The 15,658-nt window shown below is 55.1% G+C and overlaps 1 protein-coding gene across 1 annotated transcript in view; it reads left to right on the top strand.

Annotated features, from left to right (window-relative positions):
* Positions 1-15,658, top strand: part of LOC134356988 (laminin subunit beta-2-like) — a 142,483-nt gene that overhangs the window by 23,073 nt on the left and 103,752 nt on the right. Inside the window, exons 3-5 of the mRNA XM_063068281.1 lie at positions 3,691-3,826; positions 6,837-6,910; positions 12,654-12,842. Of these exons, the coding sequence (XP_062924351.1) occupies positions 3,691-3,826; positions 6,837-6,910; positions 12,654-12,842 (399 nt within the window). The remainder of the gene's footprint in view (positions 1-3,690; positions 3,827-6,836; positions 6,911-12,653; positions 12,843-15,658) is intronic.

The raw sequence follows: 15,658 nt of genomic DNA on the forward strand, positions 1-15,658 counted from the left end.
TGAACTGCGAGTGCTTCCCTGCTCGTGGGGGTGGGGGTAGAATCCGTGCTTGTACTCAGCAAATCAGAAAGGCTACAGCACAGGAGGAGGCTACTTGGCCCAGAAAGGACTCCTCAGCCTGGCTCCAGCTCTGAACACTGGGTCTGCAGGTCATAGGATGGGGGCAGGGACGAGAGACCGTAAGATATAGATATAGGAGCATAATTGGGCATTTTGGCCCGTCGAGTCTGCTCCGCCATTTCATCATGGCTGATCCAATTTTCCTCTCAGCCCCAATCTCCTGCCTTCTCCCCATATCCCTTCATGCCCTGACCAATCAAGAATTGATCAACCTCTGCCTTAAATATACATAAAGTCTTTGCCTCCACAGCTGCCTGTGGCACAGATTTGCCACTCTCTGGCTAAAGAAATTCCTCCTCATCTCCGTGCGAAAAAGGCACCCCTCTGTTCTGAGGCTGTGTCCTCTGGTCTTAGACTCTCCCACCATAGGAACCATCCTCTCCACATCCACTCTATCAAGGCCGTTCATCATTTGATAAGTTTCAATGAGGTCACCCCTCATTCTTCTGAATTCCTGTGAACACACAAGAATGCGTAGGCCATCAGAGGCTCTTCATATCACAAGCCATTCAATCCTGGAATCATTTTCATGATCTTCCTTTCAACTCTCTCCAGTTTCAGCACATCCTTTCTAAGATAAGGAGCCCAAACCTGCTCACAATACTCCAAGTGAGGCCTCACCAGCGCTTTATAAAGTTTCAACATTACATCCTTGCTTTTATATTCCAGTCCTCTTGAAATGAATGCAAACATTATATTTGCCTTCCTCAGCACAGTCTCATCCCCTACAAAGGAACCTTTAGGGAATCCTGCACAAGGACTCCCAATTCCCTTTGCACCTCAGATTATTTTTTGTATTTTCTCTCCATTCAGAAAATAGTTAACCCTTTCATTTCTTCTATCGAAGTTCATGACCGTACACTTCCCAACACTATGTTCCATCTGCCATTTCTTTGCCCATTCTCTTAATCTATCTAAATCCTTCTGTAGCCTCTCTACTTCCTCAAAACTACCTGCCCCTCCACCAATCTTCAAATCATCTGCAAACTTTGCAACAAAGCCATCAGTTCCATCATCCAAATTATTGACATAAAATGTTAAAAGATTTGGTCCCAACACAGATCCCTCTGGATCACCGTTAGTCACTGGCAGCCAGCCACTGAGGTCAGATTAACTGGCCTAAAGCTTCCTTTCTTCTGCCTCTCTCTCTTCTTGAAGAATGGAGTGCCATTTGTAATGTTCCAGTCTTCCGGAACTATTCCAGAACTCCGGGGTGTCACCTGGACCAGTTGGTGTACTTATCTACCTCTCTTTAGTTATGGTGACTTCACACACTTCATGCTCCGACACCTGGAGCTTTCACCATACTGCTCGTGTCTTCCACAGTGATGACTGATGCAAAATGCTTATTCGGTTTTTTCCACCATTTTGTTGTCCCCCATTGCTACCTCTCCAGCATCGTTTTCCAGCAGTCCGATATCCACTCTTGCCTCTCTTTTACACATTGGAATTAGTTTAGAAAAAGGTAAAGCCATAATTAAGGCATCCGTTAGTCTTGCGAGGCCATGGATCTGTGCCTGGAAAGTCTTCACTCTATGGAAGACCGGCAGTTGCCCATGCTGCAAGTCTCCCCTCTCCATGACACCGATGTTGTCCAAGGGAAGGGCATTAGGACCCATACAGCTTGGCACCAGTGTCGTCGCAGAGCAATGTGTGATTAAGTGCCTTGCTCAAGGACACAACACGTTGCCTCGGCTGGGGCTCAAATTCACGACCTTCAGGTCGCTAGTCCAGCGCCTTAACCACTTAGCCACGTGCCCACAACAGAATGCAGAACAGAGTGTAACAGTTACAGAGAGAGCACAGTACAGGCAGACAGTGGGGTGCAAGTCAGACAGTGAGGTGAAGGTCAGACAGTGAGGTGCAAGGTCAGACAGTGAGGTGCAAGGTGATAACGAGGTAGACTGTGAGGCCAAGAGCCCATCTTGTCATACTCAGGAACTGTTCAATAGGTTTATAACAGTGGGTAGAAGCACCTTTGAGCCTGGTGGGACGTGTTTTTAAGCTTTTGCATCTTCTGCCCAGTGGGAGAGGGGAGAGAAAGAATGTCTGGGATGGGTGGGGGGTTTGATTATTCTGGCTGCTTTACTGAGGGAGTGAGAAATGTAGACAGAGTCCACAGAGGGGAGGCTGGTTTCCCTGATGTGCTGAGCTGTGTCCAGAGCTCTCTGTGGTTTCCTGTGGTCACAGGCAGAACAATTGCCATACCACGAAGCATCTGAATAGGGTGCTTTCTGGGTGCATTGATTAAAATTGGTGATGGTTGACGGGGCTGTGCTGACTTTCTTTAGCCTGCTGAGGACACAGAGGCATTGGTGAGCTTTCTTGGCTGTGGCCAGACCAGGACAGGCTGTTGGTTGTGTTCACTCCGAGGGCTTGAAGCTCCCAACCTCAGTACCGTTGATGAGGACAGGAGCATTTGCACCACCCCTCGTCCTGAAGTCAGAGACCAGCTCTCTTGTCTTGCTGACGTTGTGAGAAAGGTCGTTGTCATGACAACATGTCACTGGGTTCACTATGGCCTTCCTGTATTTCGACGGGACGTTACCTGAGATACGACCCCCGTGGTGTGTCATCCGTATCATCGCAGGTGAAACCAGAGCAAAATCGGGCCACTCTGTCGAGAGTGAACAGGGGGCAGGGAGTGAGCCCGTGGGTGAGGAGAGGGAGGGTGGGGAAACAGCAGAGTGAGGGTGGGGGAGAGAGAGAGATGAGGTGAGAGGAGAGGGTGGGGGAGAGAGAAGGAGGAGAGGGCGAGGGGGGGAGGTGTTGGGAGAGAAGGTGGGTGGGGGCAGAGGAGGGGAGGGTGGGGTGAGAGGAGATGGGAAGAGGAGGAGGAGGAGAGGCAGGGTGGGAGAGAAGAGAGGAGGAGACGGAGGGTGAGAGGAGGTGAGGGAGAGGAGGAGAGAGGGAGGGTGGGGGAGGAGAAGGAGGGGGAGAGGAGAGGGAGGGTGGGGGGAGGTGAAGGAGGGTGGGTTGAGATGAGAGGAGAGGGAGGGTGGGGGAGGTGAGGAAGAGGAGAGAGGGAGGGTGGGGGGAGGTGAGGGAGAGGAGGAGAGAGGGACAGGAGGAAGAGAGGGAGAGTGGGGGAGAAGAGGTGAGATGAGAGGAGAGGAGGGGAGAGGAGGAGGAGAGAGGAAGGGTGGGTGAGAGAATGAGGTGAGGGAGGAGGGTGGGGGAGGAGAGGGAGGGAGGGGGAGAGGAGAGGGAGGATGGGGAGGAGAAGGAGGGAGGGGGAGAGGAGAGGGAGGGTGAGGGAGGAGAGAGGGAGGGTGGGGGAGGAGAGGGAGTGTGAGGGAGAGGAGAGGGAGGGAGGGGAGAGGGGAGGGAGGGTGAGGGAGGAGAGAGGGAGGGTGGGGAGGAGAAGGAGGGAGGGGAGAGGAGAGGGAGGGAGGGGGAGAGGAGAGGGAGGGTGAGGGAGGAGAGAGGGAGGGTGGGGGAGGAGAGGGAAGGTGGGGGAGGAGAGGGAGGGTGCGGGAGGGGAGAAGGGAGTGGGAGCAGAGGAGGAGGAGGGGCCGAGCCCTCAGTGCCTGCTGGCAGGTAAAACCCTCGTCTCTTCATCCCCAACAGGATGAGAAGAAATGTTTCATCTGTGACTCCCGCAAACCGTACGACCAACTGCGAAACCCCCACAGCCACAGGGTTCAGAACGTCATCACCACCTTCGCCCAGTACCGCAAGGAGGCCTGGTGGCAGTCAGAGAATGGTGAGGGGTGAGGGGTGAGGGGTGAGGGGTGTGGGGGGAGGGGGGAAGGGTGTGTGGGGAGGAGTGTGGGGCGAGGGGTGAGGGGTGTGGGGGAGGGGTGAGGGGTGTGTGGGGAGAGGCGAGGGGTGTGGGGGAGGGGTGTGGGGAGGGTGAGGGGTCTGTGGGGAGGGGGGAGGGGTGTGGGGGAGGGGTGTGGGGTGTGGGGGAGGGGTGAGGGGTGTGTGGGGAGGGGTGTGGGGGAGGGTTGTGGGGAGGGTGAGGGGTGTGTGGGGAGGGGTGTGGGGTGAGGGGTGTGGGGAGGGGTGAGGGGTGAGGGGTGTGGGGGAGGGGTGTGGGGGGAGGGTGTGTGTGCGGGGAAGGGTGTGTGGGGAGGGGTGAGGAGTGTGTGGGGAGGGGTGAGGGGTGTGGGTAGAGGGAGAGTTATTTCCCCTGGTGGTAGAGGGAGGGTCGGTTCCTGGCTGGGGTGGGTAGTGGGAGGGATGGGTTTCTTTGCCAGGTATGGGGAGGGTTGGTTCCCCTGGCCGGGTCATGGACAGATGGTTTCCCTGGTGGGTACTGAGATGAGTGGTTCCCCTGGCCGGGTATGGGGACAGGCCGCTCTCCTGGCTGGCTCATGGGAGGGGCAGTGTTGTCTCTCAGGCCCTTTTCACTGCTCTAACCTGCACCACCTCTGTGTTGTGGGTTGTACCTGCAGCCTGGCAGGTTGTGGGTTAATAGGCCTCTTTCGATTGTCTCCAGTTTGTGGGTGAAGGATGGAATGTGGGGGTATGGAGAGGAATGTAGGAGTAATGCATGAGGTTAGTGTGGGATTGACATTATTGTGAGACTGACGATGAGTTTCAGCCAAGGTTTGTACTCAGAGAGTGGAGGGTGTGTCGTGCCTGCCAGGGGTGGTGTAGGGGCACATTTAAGAGACACTTAGATAGGTACATGGATGACAGAAAATAGAGGGCTGTGTGGGAGGGAAGAGTTAGGTTGATCGTAGAGTACGATAAAAGATCAGCACGACACTGTGGGTTGATGCATTGCACTGTTCTATGTTCTGGGATGGACAACATGGGTTTTAATGGGCTGAAGGGCTATACTGTGCTGTACTGTTGGTCAGTATGGGTTTGTGAGGTAGAAGGGGTGGGGACCTGTTTCTATACAGTGACCGTACTGTTGGTCAGTATGGGTTAATGGGGTAGGGGTGGGACCTGTTTCCATACTCTGCGACTGAGACAATGTCATTTGTGTTTGTCCCAGCTATGTTGTGTCGTCTCACAGCTGTTTGCTGAGGTTCTGAGTGACCCTGTGTGTGGTGAGAGACTGGCTCTCGAGGCAGGGTGAGAGAGTGAGAGAACCCCATTCATTGCCGCCCGTCAATGGCCAGATGTTTGTGGGTCAGATCCGGTCTGTACAGTGAGAACAGTGTGTGGGAAATGTGCTGTACTCCTGGCGAGCAGATCTTGGCAGCTGAACTTTCCTGCTACTTGCTGGAATGTGTGAGTCTGTGACCTGTTACTAGTTCCTTGTTCAGGAACTGGCAGAGCCAGTTCACAGTGAACAGCTCACAGCGCACGTCCTCGAGATGTCCTCTCACACGATGGGGCAGTGATCGGCTCACCCCTGTGTGTGAGTGAGCGCTCAGCCTGTCCCTGGGGTACAGGACTCACCTGCTCAGGCTGCCTGCCTCTTCGGTGCTCCTGAGGAGTGAGGCAGACAAAGATTAAATTCACTTTCTTAGTCACAGGTACATTGCAAAGAGGTAAAATTGGGAGAGCCTACACAGTCCGAGGATGAGTGAGCTGAGGGACCCTACACAGTCTGCGTGTGAGTGAGCTGAGGGACCCTACACAGTCTGAGGGTGAGTGAGCTGAGGGTCCCTACACAGTCTGAGTGTGAGTGAGCTGAGGGTCCCTACACAGTCTGAGTGTGAGTGAGCTGAGGGGAGCCTACACAGACTGAGGATGAGTGAGCTGAGGGTCCCTACACAGTGAGGATGAGTGTGCTGAGGGGACCCTACACAGTCTGAGGGTGAGTGAACTGAGGGGACCCTGTAAGTGACATTGCACATTCCAGCACCAACGTATCATGCCCACAATACTCGGGAGAACAACACGGAAACACACAGCAACACGGAAACACACAGCAACACGGAAACATACAGCAACACGGGAACACACAGCAACACGGAAACACAGCAACATGGGAACACAGAGCAACATGGGAACACACAACACGGAAACACACAGCAACACGGGAACACACAGCAACACGGGAACACAGAGCAACATGGGAACACAGAGCAACATGGGAACACACAACACGGAAACACACAGCAACACGGGAACACAGCAACACGGAAACACACAGCAACACGGAAACACACAGCAACACGGAAACATACAGCAACACGGGAACACACAGCAACACGGGAACACACAGCAACACAGAAACACACAGCAACACGGGAACACACAGCAACACGGGAACACAGAGCAACATGGGAACACACAACACGGAAACACACAGCAACACGGGAACACAGCAACACGGAAACACACAGCAACACGGAAACACACAGCAACACGGAAACATACAGCAACACGGGAACACACAGCAACACGGGAACACACAGCAACACAGAAACACACAGCAACACGGGAACACACAGCAACATGGGAACACAGAGCAACATGGGAACACACAACACGGAAACACACAGCAACACGGGAACACACAGCAACACGGGAACACACAGCAACACGGGAACACAGAGCAACATGGGAACACAGAGCAACATGGGAACACAGAGCAACATGGGAACACACAACACGGAAACACACAGCAACACGGGAACACAGCAACACGGAAACACAGCAACACGGAAACACACAGCAACATGGCGACAAGGGAACAGGGTGACACGTAAACACAGCAACATGGAACAGAACAACAGAACAGGCGGTGTAGATGTCTCCCTGGCCATTCCCATTGACGTTTGACTGATGGCCGTGTCTCCCTGCAGGTGTGTCGAATGTCCATCTGCAACTGGACCTGGAGGCTGAATTCCACTTCACGCACCTCATCATGACCTTTAAGGTAGGTGTTGGCGGTGGACACGGAGAACGTTGTCACCAGACGTGCTGCTCTTGTTGCCCCCGGTATTCCGTCAATGTCTGCACAATTCACTGGTAAATCAGTGCTTTTCACCCGTTCCTCACCGACCCTCAGGAGGTGCGAGTGAGTGGGTGATCCACTCCCTCGAGCTGTTGTAGTCCGTCTGATGAAGCTGCTCCCACAGTCCCGGTCCCGGCGTTCAAACGGGGTGGTGGGGTCCCGGGGTTCAGACGGGGCGGTGGGGTCCTGGGGTTCAGACAGGGTGGTGGGGTCCTGGGGTTCAGACAGGGTAGTGGGGTTCTGGGGTTCAGACGGGGCGGTGGGGTCCCGGGGTTCAGACAGGGCGGTGGGGTCCCGGGGTTCAGACAGGGAGGTGGGGTTCTGGGGTTCAGACAGGGTAAGTGGGGTCCTGGGGTTCAGACAGGGTGGTGGGGTCCCGGGATTTAGACAGGGAGGTGGGGTCCCGGGGTTCAGACGGGGTGGTGGGGTCCCGGGGTTCAGACGGGGTAGTGGGGTCCCGGGGTTCAGACGGGGTGGTGGGGTCCCGGGGTTCAGACGGGGCGGTGGGGTCCTGGGGTTCAGATGGGGTAGTGAGATCCTAGGGTTCAGACAGGACTGTGGGATCCCGGGATTCAGATGGGGCAGTGGGGTCCCAGGGTTCAGACAGGGTAGTGGGGTCCCGGCGTTCAGACAGGGTGGTGGGGTCCCGGGGTTCAGACGGGGCGGTGGGGTCCTGGGGTTCAGACAGGGTGGTGGGGTCCTGGGGTTCAGACGGGGTAGTGGGGTTCTGGGGTTCAGACAGGGTGGTGGGGTCCCGGGGTTCAGACAGGGCGGTGGTGTCCCGGGGTTCAGACAGGGAGGTGGGGTTCTGGGGTTCAGACAGGGTAGTGGGGTCCTGGGGTTCAGACAGGGTGGTGGGGTCCCGGGGTTAAGACAGGGAGGTGGGGTCCCGGGGTTCAGACGGGGTGGTGGGGTCCCGGGGTTCAGACAGGGTAGTGGGGTCCTGGGGTTCAGACGGGGGGGTGGGGTCCCGGGGTTCAGACGGGGCGGTGGGGTCCTGGGGTTCAGACGGGGTAGTGAGGTCCTAGGGTTCAGACGGGACTGTGGGATCCCGGGATTCAGATGGGGCAGTGGGGTCCCAGGGTTCAGACAGGGTAGTGGGGTCCCGGCGTTCAGACAGGGTGGTGGGGTCCCGGGGTTCAGACGGGACGGTGGGATCCCGGGATTCAGACAGGGCGGTGGGGTCCTGGGGTTCAGACGGGGCAGTGGGGTCCCAGGGTTCAGACGGGACGGTGGGGTCCCGGGGTTCAGATGGGGCGGTGGGGTCCTGGGGTTCAGACAGGACGATGGGGTTCTGGGGGTCAGACAGGACGGTGGGGTCCCAGGGTTCAGACGGGGCAGTGGGGTTCTGGGGGTCAGACGGGACGGTGGGATACCAGGGTTTAGACGCGGCAGTGGGGTTCTGGGGGTCAGACGGGACGGTGGGGTCCCGGCGTTCAGACAGGGCGGTGGGGTCCCAGGGTTCAGACGGGACGGTGGGGTCCCGGCGTTCAGACGGGGCAGTGGGGTTCTGGGATTCAGACCGGGAGGTGGGGTCCCAGGGTTCAGACAGGGCAGTGGGGTCCTGGGGTTCAGACGGGGCAGTGGGGTCCCAGGGTTCAGACGGGACGGTGGAGTCCTGGGGTTCAGACGGGGCGGTGGGGTTCTGGGGGTCAGACGGGACGGTGGGGTCCCCGGGTTCAGACGCGGCAGTGGGGTTCTGGGATTCAGACCGGGAGGTGGGGTCCCAGGGTTCAGATGGGGCAGTGGGGTCCTGGGGTTCAGACGGGACGGTGGGGTTCTGGGGGTCAGACGGGACGGTGGGGTCCCAGGGTTCAGACGGGGCGGTGGGGTTCTGGGGGTCAGACGGGACGGTGGGATCCCAGGGTTCGGACGCGGCAGTGGGGTTCTGGGATTCAGTGGGGTCCCAGGGTTCAGATGGGGCGGTGGGGTCCTGGGGTTCAGACGGGGCAGTGGGGTCCCAGGGTTCAGATGGGGCGGTGGGGTCCTGGGGTTCAGACAGGGCAGTGGGGTCCCAGGGTTCAGATGGGGCGGTGGGGTCCTGGGGTTCAGACGGGGCAGTGGGGTCCTGGGGTTCAGACAGGGTGGTGGGGTCCTGGGGTTCAGACGGGGTAGTGGGGTTCTGGGGTTCAGACAGGGTGGTGGGGTCCCGGGGTTCAGACAGGGCGGTGGTGTCCCGGGGTTCAGACAGGGAGGTGGGGTTCTGGGGTTCAGACAGGGTAGTGGGGTCCTGGGGTTCAGACAGGGTGGTGGGGTCCCGGGGTTAAGACAGGGAGGTGGGGTCCCGGGGTTCAGACGGGGTGGTGGGGTCCCGGGGTTCAGACAGGGTAGTGGGGTCCTGGGGTTCAGACGGGGCGGTGGGGTCCCGGGGTTCAGACGGGGCAGTGGGGTCCCAGGGTTCAGATGGGGCGGTGGGGTCCTGGGGTTCAGACAGGGCAGTGGGGTCCCAGGGTTCAGATGGGGCGGTGGGGTCCTGGGGTTCAGACGGGGCAGTGGGGTCCCAGGGTTCAGACGGGACGGTGGGATCCCGGGGTTCAGACGGGACGGTGGGATCCCGGGGTTCAGACGGGGCAGTGGGTTTCTGGTTTTCAGACGGGACAGTGAATTCCCGGGGTTCAGATGCAAACATTTATTTAGTTAATTTACTTATTGAGATACTGCGGGAACAGACCTACCTGGTTCTTTGAGTCACGCAGCACAGCACCCCCTGATTTAACCCTAGCCTATCACAGGACAATTTTCAATGGCCAATTAACCTATCAAGCCATACGCCTTTGGACTGTGGGAGGAAACCGGAGCACCCGGAGGAAACCCACACGATCACGGCAAGAACGTTCAAACTCCTTATAGGTGACGCAGGAATTGAACTCTGAGCTCCAGTGCCCCGAGTTGTAATAACATTGCACTGACCGCTATGCTACCGTGGCTGTTGCGATATCAGGGTGGCATGTGACTGGGAGGGGAACCTGTGGGTGGTGGTGTTCCCCTGCCACCCCCCCAGTGCCCTCAGTGGGAGGGGTGACTGAGTGGGCTTGTGTGGACCAGTTCGCTGCAGTGCGTAGACAGTGGGCACTGCAGCCACCGTGTGCCAGTGGTGGGGGGTGGATGGGATCCCATTCAATCCTGGCTGGTGCAAGCTTCCCCTCGTGCAGGGGGAGGGACAGCACATTCCATGTTGGGGGTGAGGGCTGATGAGATCTGACGGTTCCCCAGGTGTATCAGGGTAAGTGGGACATTGGTCCCAGGGGTCTTGGGGCTTAAGGGGTGATCCCAGTCACCTGACTGGCCACGTCCATCCAGAGATACAGTGAGGGGTAATGTTATAATGTTCTTTACAACTGCGCAGACCAACCATTGCTCTCAGCAGGAAACTTTTACACGGCCTGAAAACTTTACTTGCTTTTTTTCGTAATATTTAGAATGAAAATTAAAAATGCACATTCTTTTGATTTTATTTATTAATTGATGGGTGTAACGAAGTACAGTACTACAGAGAAATTCTTTCACATTTCTAAAACCTCTTCTCACTGCGTGGCCACAACGGGTATGTGAGTGGGAGCATTTCCGCTACCGCGCGGCCACACAGTTTGGAAGGAACATGGACGAGGGATCTCCGGGCAAAGGGTCACTGAGGTGTGCGAGTGAAGTGACGCCGTGGGGGGGGGGGTAACGTGGCAAGGGGTCACCAGGGAGATGGAGTGAGACGCCACTCGATCACCGTGGAGACAGGTGAACCATCGCCTCCTGCCCCGGCACTGTGTGAGTGGGAGCCAGGGGTAGGGTTAGAGCTATCACCTCCACCCAAAGGTTCCTTGGGGGTGCGGTTCCTGCCCCTCCTCTCCCAACCCGGACCCCAGCCTCATGACTCCAGACCCTCAGGACCTCTCACTTTCCAATTAAATCACTGCCAGGAAATTCTTTGCTGCAGGTGAGAAACTCTGTCTGGGATGTTTGACCCTTGATCCAGGATGAGTGACCCTCGGTCCACTGGGATGTATGACCCTCGATCCAGGATGAGTGACCCTTGGTCCGGGATGAGTGACCCTTGATCCGGGATGAGTGACCCTCAGTCCAATTGAGTGATCCTTGATCCAGGATGAGTGACCCTTAGTCTAATTGAGTGATCCTTAATCCAGGATGAGTGACCCTCGCTCTGGGATGAGCGACCCTCGGTCCACTGGGATGTATGACCCTCGATCCAGGATGAGTGACCCTTGATCCGGTTGAGTGACCCTTATTCCAGGATGAGTGACCTTCTATCTGTTGAGTGACCCTCGATCTGGTTGAGTGACCCTTGATCTGGGATGAGTGACCCTGGGTCCGGGACGAGTGACCCTGGGTCTGGTTGAGTGACCCTTGATCCGGTTGAGTGACCCTTATTCCAGGATGAGTGACCTTCTATCTGTTGAGTGACCCTCGATCTGGTTGAGTGACCCTTGATCTGGGATGAGTGACCCTGGGTCCGGGACGAGTGACCCTGGGTCTGGTTGAGTGACCCTGGGCCCGGAATGAGTGACCCTCGGTCCAGTTGATGACCCTCGATCCAGGATGAGTGACCCTCTATCTGTTGAGTGACCCTCGGTCCGGTTGAGTAACCTTGGGTCCGGGACGAGTGACCCTCGGTCCGGGATGAGTGACTCTGGGTCCGGGATGAGTGACCCTCGGTCCGGTTGAGTAACTTTGGGTCCAGGACGAGTGTCCCTCGGTCCGGGATGAGTGACTCTAGGTCCGGGATGATTGACCCTCGGTCCAGTTGATGACCCTCGGTCCGGGATGAGTGACTCTGGGTCCAGGATGAGTGACCCTCGATCCGTTGAGTGACCCTCGCTCCGGTTGAGTGATCCTTAATCCAGGTTGAGCGACCCTTGGACCGGGTTGAGTGACCCACGATCCAGGATGAGTGACCCTCGATCGGGGATGAGTGACCCTGAGTCCGGTTGAGTGACCCTCAATCTGGGATGAGTGACCCTCGGAGTGGTCTGCATTGGCCAAGACGGAAAGTGTATTCTCCTTGGCCTTCGGGTCCTGGGGTCTGAGAAAGAGTTCATGCCAGCCCTGTCACCTCTCTCCCCCTCTCCCTGCTCCCCCCACACCCACATAGTTCCTGCACAACGAACAATGAACTCGCCAGCAGGTTGGGTGACATTCTCAGAGAGGGCAGACGGAGTTAACGATCCAGGTCAAAGACCTGTGTAAGGACACTCAAAGGGTTTCTCACCCCTCAGACGCTTCCCAACCTGCTCAGTATTTCCAGTATTTTCTGTTTTTTTGGTTTCTCATTAACCCACTGACCCCACACATCATTGGGATGTTGGAGGAAACTGGAACACCTGAGGAAAACCTATGTGGTCACAATTGGAGTGTGCAAACTCCACATGGACAGCACCTGAGGTGGGGATCGAACCAGGGTTTCTGGAGCTGTAGGGCAGTGGTTGTGTTATCTTTTTGCTCCTGTTTCACCAGGTATCCCAGTGCCCAACTAACCTTGACCCAGGTCTCCTCCTGGTCCCACTCCCTGACCGGGGTGTGCAGGGTGCAAACGTCCATCAGGAAAGGGGCTTCTGGGTTATGGGGCTCAGTTGCTGGGTGGTGCGGGGGAAGAGTTGAGTGGGAAGTTTGGGGAGAGGATCGGAAGCTGACTGTGTGGTCGACGTTGCCTTCACAGACCTTCCGCCCAGCCGCCATGCTGATTGAGCGGTCAGCGGACTTCGGCCGCACCTGGCAGATCTACCGTTATTTCAGCCACAACTGCGCGTCTGACTTTCCCAACGTCCGACGGGGCCTCCTGAAGGAGGTGGACGAGGTTATCTGTGAATCGCGCTACTCGGACATTGAGCCCTCTACGGAGGGAGAGGTGAGCAACGTGTCCACCCGTCTGTGTGGGCAGCCGGTGGTGTACCAGGTAATCCCCCCGCCTCTAGTCCCATAAACCCCCTCCCAGCCCTGATCTGTGTGTGTCCACCCGTCCACCCATGTCCACCAGTCTGTGTGGACAGCCGGTGCTATACCGGGAAACCCCTCTTCTGGTCCCATAAACCCCCTCCCAGCCCCGAATCAGTAATCCCCCTCCCCAGGTGGGCATTTCTTCACATCTCCATCCTGATGGCCAGAACCTTATTCTGACTATCCAGGAGAACACATCATCTCCACATCAGCCCTGTACAATTTTAAGACCATGAGATATAGGAGCAGAAGTAGGCCATTCAGCCCATCGAGTCTGCTCCACCATTCAATCATGGCTGATCCAATTCTTCCAGTCATCCCAACTCCTCTGCCTTCTCCCCATACCCTTTGATGTCCTTTCTAAACAAGAACCTATCTATCTTTGCCTTAAATGCACCCAATGACTTGGCAACAAATTCCACAGATCTACCACCCTCTGACTAAAGTAATTTCTCCGCATCTCAGTTCTAAATGGACGTCCTTCAATCCTGAAGTCGTGCCCTCTTGTCCTATACTCCCCTACCATGGGAAATAACTTTGCCATATCTAATCTGTTCAGGCCTTTTAACATTCAGAATGTTTCTATGAGACCCCCCCCCCCCTCATTCTCCTGAACTCCAGGGAATACAGCCCAAGAGCTGCCAGACGTTCCTTATACAGTAACCCTTTCATTCCTGGAATCATTCTTGTGAATCTTCTCTGAACCCTCTCCAATGTCAGTATATCCTTTCTAAAATAAGGAGCCCAAAACTGCACACAATATTCCAAGTGTGGTCTCACGAGTGCCTTATAGACCCTCAACATCACATCCCTGCTCTTATATTCTATACCTCTAGAAATGAATGCAATCGCCTTCTTCACTACCGACTCAACCTGGAGGTTAACCTTTAGGGTATCCTGCACAAGGCCTCCCAAGTCCCTTTGCATCTCTGCGTTTTGAATTCTCTCCCCATCTAAATAATGGTCTCTCCATTTTTTTCTTCCACCAAAGTGCATGACCTTACACTTTCCAACATTGTATTTCATTTGCCACTTCTTTGCCCATTCCCCTAAACTATCTAAGTCTCTCTGCAGGCTCTCTGTTTCCTCAAGACTACCCGCTCCTCCACCTAACCCACTAATCCATTAATACCATAGTCCAAATCATTGATATACATTGTAAAAAACAGCGGTTCCAACACCGACCCCTGTGGAACTCCACTGGTAACTGGCAGCCAGTCAGAATAGGATACCTTTATTCCCACTTTCTGCTTTCTGCTGATCAACCAATGCTCCATCCATGCTAGTAACTTCATGGGCTCTTATCTTGGTAAGCAGCCTCATGTGAGGCACCTTGTCAAAGGCATTCTGAAAATCCAAGTACACCACATCCACTACATCTCCTTTGTCTACCCTGCTTGTAATTTCCATAAAAAATTACAGTAGGTTAGCCAGGCGGGATTTTCCTTTCAGGAAACCATGCTGGCTTTGGCCTATCTTGTCATGTGCCTCCAGGTACTCCGTAATCTCATCCCTAACAATCGATTCCAACAACTTTCCAACCACTGATGTCAGACGAACAAGTCTATAGTTTCCTTTCTGCTGCCTCCCTCCCCTCTTAACTAGCAGAGTAACATTTGCAATTTTTCAGTCATCTGGTACAATGCCAGAATCTATCGATTCTTGAAAGATCATTGTTAATGCCTCCACAATCTACTTCCTTCAGAACCCTAGGGTGCATTCCAACAGAATTATCCAGGAGATTTATCCACCCTCAGACCATTAAGCTTCCTGAGCACCTTCTCGGTCGTAATTTTCACAGCACATTCTTCACTTCCCTGGCACTCTTGAATGTCCGGTATACTGCATATGTCTTCCACTGTGAAGACTGGTGCAAAATATGCATTCAGTTCCTCTGCCATCTCTGCATCTCTCATTACAATATCTCCAGTGTCATTTTCTATTGGTCCTATATCTACCTTCAACTCTCTTTTACGCTTTATGAAATTTTCTGTTTCTTATTTTGACCATAAGATATAGAAACAGACTTAGGCCATTCAGCCCATCAAATCTGCTCTGCTATTCCATCATGGCTGATTCATTTTCTCTCTCGACCTTCTCCTGCCTTCTCCCTATAACCTTTGAAGCCCTTGTTAATCAAGAACCAGTCAATGTCCGCTATAAATATACCCAATGGCTTGTACCCCACAGCTGTCTGTAGCAATGAGTTCCACAGGTTCACCTCCCCTTGGCTAAAGAATCTTCTAAACTCAAGGGTTAGGATCAGTCCTCTTAATGCCTCCTAGCTGGACAAAGCCACTACCCCAGCAGTGGATTTGTCGGACCTTTGCTGCATTCCCTCTGTCACACCTACATCCTTCCACTGGTCGGGTCACCAGATCTCCAGGCGAGGTCTCACCTGGGCTCTGCATGCTTGGAGCCGGGCTTGTCCCATAACGGCCAACAGGGTCCATGTTTATTTATCACAGGTACACCGAAACACACAGTGGAATGTGTCACTTGCGTTAACAACCAACACACCCATGGATGTGCCGGGTGGCAGCCTGCGTGTGTTGCCAAACATTCCAGGGCCAACTTAACAATGTTTGGCAGAACAACACAGAACACAAGAAGCGACAGAAGAACAGGTCCCAATCCTCCCTCTGTCCCACACATGCACACAGTCCCCTAACTCCTCCAGCCTCCATTGGACCCAGATTTGGACACAGACACACAGAACCTGGCCTC

The sequence above is a fragment of the Mobula hypostoma genome, chromosome 15 (assembly GCF_963921235.1).
Source record: "Mobula hypostoma chromosome 15, sMobHyp1.1, whole genome shotgun sequence".
Classification (NCBI taxonomy): Eukaryota; Metazoa; Chordata; class Chondrichthyes; order Myliobatiformes; family Myliobatidae; genus Mobula; species Mobula hypostoma.